The sequence below is a fragment of the Juglans regia genome, chromosome 3, assembly GCF_001411555.2.
Source record: "Juglans regia cultivar Chandler chromosome 3, Walnut 2.0, whole genome shotgun sequence".
In the NCBI taxonomy this organism is placed as follows: domain Eukaryota; kingdom Viridiplantae; phylum Streptophyta; class Magnoliopsida; order Fagales; family Juglandaceae; genus Juglans; species Juglans regia.
This window is the reverse complement of record NC_049903.1, coordinates 13,839,352-13,846,280: the sequence shown is the minus strand read 5'-3', so window position 1 is coordinate 13,846,280 and position 6,929 is coordinate 13,839,352. Positions and strand designations below refer to the sequence as shown.

General features: G+C 35.6%; 1 protein-coding gene across 1 annotated transcript; it reads right to left on the bottom strand.

Moving 5' to 3' along the window:
• Positions 1-1,056: 1,056 nt before the first annotated feature.
• LOC109020418 lies at positions 1,057-2,838 on the bottom strand. The gene is made up of 4 exons (XM_019002870.2): positions 2,550-2,838; positions 2,325-2,419; positions 2,132-2,207; positions 1,057-1,805 (listed from the first exon to the last, which is right to left on the bottom strand). The coding sequence occupies exons 1-4, from the start codon at positions 2,695-2,697 to the stop codon at positions 1,204-1,206; spliced, it is 921 nt and encodes a 306-aa protein (XP_018858415.1). The 5' UTR covers positions 2,698-2,838; the 3' UTR covers positions 1,057-1,203.
• Between the last annotated feature and the right edge of the window lie 4,091 nt (positions 2,839-6,929).

Here is a 6,929-nt window from a genome sequence, read left to right as displayed (position 1 = left end):
TGTGTGTGTTTGTGTCAAATGAACTTTCACTATTTTTATTTTTTTAATCACATCATGCCATATTAAAGCAAACAAAAAGTCACCATATAATGGGCTAACGACAACCAAACTCTGTTAAGGATACACAAGATTTTAAAACATTTATTCTTGATACTCGTAGAGATTCATACAGCAATTCCCACTTAGGATTAATAGTCACTGGCTTGGTAATTGGTACCAAAGGTCTGGGGCCATCCATAAACTGAACCAGTACCATCAGCAACATAAAACCCTAAACCAGATACCAACTTTCACACACAGGGACTTTCTTTTTGTTCTTGTATTACAACCTCCATCATAGCAACTCTACCTCTACAGAGAAAATATTTATGCATTCCTACGAAAAGAGAAGGAGAAGAAAACCCTAAATCAGATACCAGAAATTTTGAGGCTGAAATCTACGACAGCAAAGTAGAAGAATTAATGGGTTTAACTCACTAACCTTGATTCTGAGTTGCGATGGAGAGAGTGAGATCGGCAAGAGTGAGCTGCGATGATGGCGAGAGCGAGCTTGCGAGGAGGAGAGCGGCTGCGAGGGAGAGAGTGTCGAGCGGGTATCGTGAGTTTTAGACGGAATCGGGTAAACGGGTAATACCCGTTTAAAAACGAATCGGGTAACGGGTATTCCGTTTCCGTGTAAAACAAAACCGGGTCGGGTAATTCGGGTCGGGTCGGGTCAGTAACTTTTTGTTCACCCCTATTTACGGTGTGTTCCTATGTATATATATATATATATAATATGATCATTTTGCTTGAAACAGCTAGCTACCAAACTCCTTAATTAGTTGGCAGCTTGGAGCTTGCTGCAATAACATGATCGACGACAAAGTAGCCGGTCCAAGATTCCAGTGTATCGCCAGAAATAGCCCAAAGCAATTAATGGAACAAGCCCCATGGGTCCTTGTTGCATTGGCCTCGTTTGCAGTCTTGTAGACATGGATGATGTATGGTGCCGCGCACAGCGTTGACATAACTTAAAGAGCATGCATATATATATGCGCACAAACATCGAGACCATGTGCACAAACTTGAATTATATACCCAGCTAGCTCATTTTTGGATAAGAAAAAGCTCTCTTACATTCAGTTATCCAGCGTACGTATTAGTAAATACATGATCAAAGTATACAAACTAGCTGGAAAACAGAAAACATGAAGATTGGAATTAGACTGAAGCTGGTATCGATCGAAAGGTTGGAACTCCAGCACTATCAAGCGCATAAATAGCCAGTAAATGCTTAGGAAGTTGAGAAGGGCAAGAGAATGATGCATTATTCCCTCGTGCACCATAGTTTGCAAGTCCATCAGCCAACGAGTTGGCCTCTCGATATACATGGCTGACCTTACAAAACATCATGTCATTACGAAGTTTCAAGATACCTTCCAACAGCTCGCGATATTGCAGAGGAGGCTGTGTCTCGTTATTAAGCCAGTTCACTACTAACAGTGAATCCGTCTCTACCACCACTTTGTGTATATTCATGTCTTTACAGAGCATTAACCCATGCTTTAAGGCCAATAGTTCCGCATTGACACTAGACGTTCCAGAGTCCAAGCAACGTGAAAAAGCAAAAATGAAGGCGCAATGGCATCTAAGAACCCATCCACAACCAGCTACACGTGGAGGATTACCTTTTGATGCACCGTCCACATTTAACTTAGCTTTACCAAACAGGGGAGCAATCCATCTAACTAAAAGAGGTCTCCTGTTTGGCTCCAGAGTGTTACAATTCAGATCATGCAGATTGTTCATGAGTGCTGCTGCTTCTGCTCCAGTGCCATAATATATAAGAAAGAAACGGTGTGATTATATATTATTCTCTTCCTTCTATCAAGAAGAGAAGCTTCACAAACCTCACATGCATGCAAGCGAAAAAATTGGAAGTTAGAATTATGGGTTCGCGCGCGGGGGTGATATTATTAAAACCATGCAGTCATGAACACAAATCCAGAACAACATTCAACAAATTTTATTTCTTTTTTAGGTTTTTTCCTTAATTAATATATATATCCCAAAAATGGAATCCAAACCTTTTCATAGGAGATCTTAATAGTTGCCAAAAAAGACAAAAAGTTTGAGTGATTATAATAACCTGATGCATGCATCCGTAGATTTACACTTCGATGGCAATTGGACATGAGTACTGTCATCATGTCATTTGAAAACCACTGCAAAATGAACGGAGAGAGAGAGAGAGAGAGTACAATTAATAATCCAATTAATAATCCCAGAAAAAGATCAAAAGCAGCAAAAGATATAAATAATTCTGATGGTCATGACCTCACCTTACCAAAAAAGTCCAGATTTGAAGCTAAAACCTGCGAACTTATCGTTACGATTTTGTAGCCGAGACGCGTTAAGTCCATACCCAGTGTTGAATCTGAAAAGAAAGATAATATATACAACTAGAATATATACACGATGAACCATGCACATATATATATAGACACACACACACGGATTGCAGAAAGATATATAAAAGATCAAAAGATCATCTCTAAATTAATTACCAATCTCATCGGGCCGATCGGGAATTATCTCAATCATCAGAACTCGATCGGAAAAGTTGCTGTTGTGGAAGTAACTAACATCTGCGAAGTACTCCGAGTGAGTGGTCTCGACCTCGTGAAAGCTGTCTTCCATAGAATCTGATCCCATGCCAGCCTTGCAGAAAGAGCACCAAACATTTATTTGTAGTAGATTGTAGAAGTCCTGCACAAATCACGTCAAAAGTTTCAGTTAACGCACGGAGAAATGAGGAGGCCGGCCAGCGGCCATGGGAGTCATGAAAGAGAGGACAACTCGGTCTCACCTTTTATATATGATTAACGAAAGCTGGCCATGGAATAATTAATATAATCATATATTATATATTATATTAGCTTCAAATCCCTTGTCCAGTAAGTATCGAAAGCTTCAAGGACAAGCTTCTATCATATAAATATATATATATATATACACACATACATATATGTGTATATATATATATATACACACAAGAAAAATGTAGCCAGAAACTTCGTACGGTCGAATTATTTGAGAGAAACTTTCTTCGTCTTTATCTAATAAAAAACAACCGTGTGTAATAGTTTATCATAAACCTGTTTTATTTATTTATGTTTCTCTAGATAGATTAATTTCACCCTAAAATTGTGATTAGGATATAATATATTATCTCAAAATTCCCTTTTCCCACCATTTGATCTTATGCATGACGCACTATTATTGTCTTAAATGCACAGTACTCTACATAAATTTCTTCATAAATTGTACATGAATTACATGATAATCATAATTAATTAATTAGTTAGTACAATATGATTTTCAAAAAGTAATGTTAGATATAATTCTAAGATATGCAAGTTTTGCATACTCATTTTAAAGAAAAAGTGAAGTTTATTATTAAAAAAATAATTTTTTCATCTGAATCTCAAATTTAATCAATTTTTTTAAAAAAAATATACGAGACTTGCACACCTTAATATTATAAATATCATTTTTATTTTCAAAAAGTGGGGTTAATTTGAAAAATCAGATCATATTTTGATGATCTAATTAGAGCCCAGTGTACATGGCCATGAGCATTCACATTATAAATATTGGGTTAAATATTAGATTATCTTTTAATTTTAGGCAATTCTTTACTCAAAATTGACTTGTACAAAAAGAAAAAACACTCACACCAGATTCTTCAAAAATAGTTAAGAATAAGGCTTGATTTAGTTAGATGAGATATGATAAAAATTAAAAGTTAAAAATAAAATAAAATATTATTATAAAATTATTTTTTAATATTGTTTTTTATTTAAAATTTAAAAAAATTAAATTTTTTATTATATTTTATATAAAAATTTAAAAAACTTATAACAATTATAAAAATAAAGATAGAACGGTTTGGTTTGTGTCACTAAATTGACTAATTACACCGTACAAATTTTAATTTTTAACTGCAGCATTTTTAATTGTCCAGTTTTTTATGGACCGTACAGATGTCACGGTCTTGATCAGTTCCCATGGTCAAAGATGGCAGGTTTTAATTCGGTTCCACCGCCCCCCAACTTCCAAATACTGCCAAATAATCATGATTAGGCTCCATCCAAAGTCAATTTAGTAAGCCACGTTAATATATATATATATATATACATATAAATTATAGATAGCTAGGTAGGTTCAGTCAATATATTAATATATCTTAAAATCTTAGGATTAGTTTGATTTTATAGATAAGGTAAAATTAGATAAGATAAATTGAGATTAAATTTAAAAAATTAAATAAAATATTGTTAGAATATATTTTTTAATATTATTTTTATTTTAAGATTAAAAAAAAATTAAATTATTTATTTATTTTATATTATAAATTAAAAAAATTATAATAATAAGATCAGATCAGATATTTTCTGAAAATAAAAAATATATCTTAGTAGATCTATATCATACGTGGTATTGGCCTTCAATTTACTAATCTATTATTATTTGTCAAGAATTATGAATATATAGTTTAAAATAATAAATAATTAACACAGCATACCTAATCGATAAAACAAATTAAACTACTCGATTTGAAAACACACGATCGATGTTTAGTTTTTAAATTAATTTAGTGATTATTATTGACATTATATTTATAAATCTCTAATAATTTTATCTGAGCGACGTCTCTAGCTAGCTGTCTAGCTCGTCAATGCATGTGTACAAGTCCTTGGGAGCAGGTGACATTGATTTTCCTGTTTTTCATAATTAAACCGTTTGGCGACAGACATGATCTTTCATACCCTACGTACTTAATTAATTACATCTTTAGTTAATTAACGACTTTTACGATTATCTAGAGAATAACATTCCAAGAGACATGGCCCAATAGCACTACTACTACGTACTCCTAATTTGTTTGACGTTCTTTCATGTTGATACCTGGACAGTCCTAAATGCAAAAAAGACATTTTGCCCTCATTTTCCTTACAAGGTCCAAGTTAATGTAAAAGATCGCACATTAGGTTGAAAAAGGGAGAAAAAATCATTCTCTGTATGTTATGACGATTTGGACTTGGATTGTTGAGCTTTGGAGCTCTCGGTGTAGTCCAGTGCAGCTGTGCGTACATCCATAATAGTGAATAGAAAATCAATACTAAGAATATAAAAAAAAAAGAGAGATACATAGATTTACGTGAATCAACTTAAAGCCTATGTCTATGAGAGTTTTGGGAGGAAATATCTACTATAATAATCTTATTTACAATCTCTCATAGTCTCTTGTCTTCACTGTACAATAGATAATGGAGATTTATCTTCTGATGGAGAGATTGTCTCTGGAGTTCATCCCTTCCCCTTGAAGAAGCCAAGGTCAAGATTAAAAAAGAAGTCGAAGTCCCCTATGGAGTCTTTTGGCCGTTTCCTTTTATCTGACCATCTTTCTGCGTGCCCTTAAGGAGTGGTGAGAATTGGCCGCCTTTCCCTTGCATGCGTGTTTGACATCTTCATTTCCTTTTCGCTTTTTACTTTCCCCTCGTATCTTTTCCTGATTTTTCTTCTTACATCATCCCTCTCATTGTCCCCTCCATGTTCCCCTTCGCCGTCTCTCTCTCTCGTCTCCTAGTGGTTGCTTTTTGGTGGGCTGGGTCTATTTATATGGACTTGGAATATTTTATCTCCTTCAGTTGCCTGTGATTCTTAAGGTCGATATGCTTCAAAATAGGGCATTGAGAATCTCTAAGATAAAATATACAATGGAGGTAGCGCGCAATAATCTATAACGAAATAGGTTTGCTTAGTGGGTCCCCAGTTCTCCGTTCTGCTTGCTTTAAGCGGAAAAGATTTCTCAATGTAGGATTAGGGGATGTGCGGGAGATAGACTCGACTGCGTTAGGTGGCAAGCGTGAAGCTCGGCTGTGGCTGAAGTTGTACTCGACTGCGTAAATGGTGAGTGCGGAGCTCGGTTGAGGCGGGAGGTGTACTCGATCGCGTAAATGGCGAGTGTAGACCTCAAGTGTGGCTGGAGGTGTACTTTACCGCATAAGTGTCGAGCGCAAAGGCTGGCTGTGGCGGGATGTGTATTCGACCGCATAAGTGGCGAGCACGAAGCTCGGCTTCGACAGTAGATGTGTTCGACCACGTAAGTGGCAAAGCTCGAAGCTTGACTTCGGCAGGAGATGTGCTCGACTGTATAAGGTGCGCACGATGGTGGTCCGGCAATCAAATGACTTGCTCGCTTATTCAAGCGCCTGGGAGGTCGGGAGGTTCCTGACCTTTCTTGCCTGTTAACTTGTTATGAAAATAGACGTAAGCTGAGTAGCCAAAAGACTGGACCCACCGCTTTGACATGATGGAGGTCGAGCAGTTCATAAGACTAAACTTGCTCGTCGTTGTCGAAAAGCATATATTCATCCGATGTTTTTGTTTTCGATGATTGATTACTCCCAAAAAATAACGCCGTTGTCGCAATATAGATTGGAGATGGTAGATGAATGTAAGATGAATGCTTTTTGACAAGAAATAAGTTGAAGACCCAAAACTTAATATTAAAAAGGTGTGGCCAGAGTTAATGGCAGCGAAGCATAAAAAATCCCTCACTTGAACTTGATAATTCCATTCATATTTGATTCATTGGATACTCAATTAAAGATCATAGCACCATACTCTCCAATCGAAAAATATAACATTACAACCAATTTTTTTTTTTTTTAAGTGTAATTCTAGAAAATCATTCTCTTCATTTGAAACCACAAATTGCTATCCTATTATACTCAAATTCAAAGATAACAATATACAAAATAGTAATATTGCATCAAAGAATCACACCAATAAGATTGACAATCAGATTTGGACATAATCAAGCACCTTAACAATTCTATAGAAAAAGCATGACTGCATCTATGAAAAGAATCAGTTTA

Bases quoted from the DNA above. Each gene is read 5' to 3' on its own strand.
- LOC109020418 (XM_019002870.2), bottom strand. From the start codon at position 2,697: ATGGGATCAGATTCTATGGAAGACAGCTTTCACGAGGTCGAGACCACT. The intron at 2,420-2,549 runs GTAATTAATTTA...CTTTCTTTTCAG, and splicing joins CGATCGGCCCGATGAGATTG to ATTCAACACTGGGTATGGAC. The intron at 2,208-2,324 runs GTGAGGTCATGA...TTCATTTTGCAG, and splicing joins ATCTGGACTTTTTTGGTAAG to TGGTTTTCAAATGACATGAT.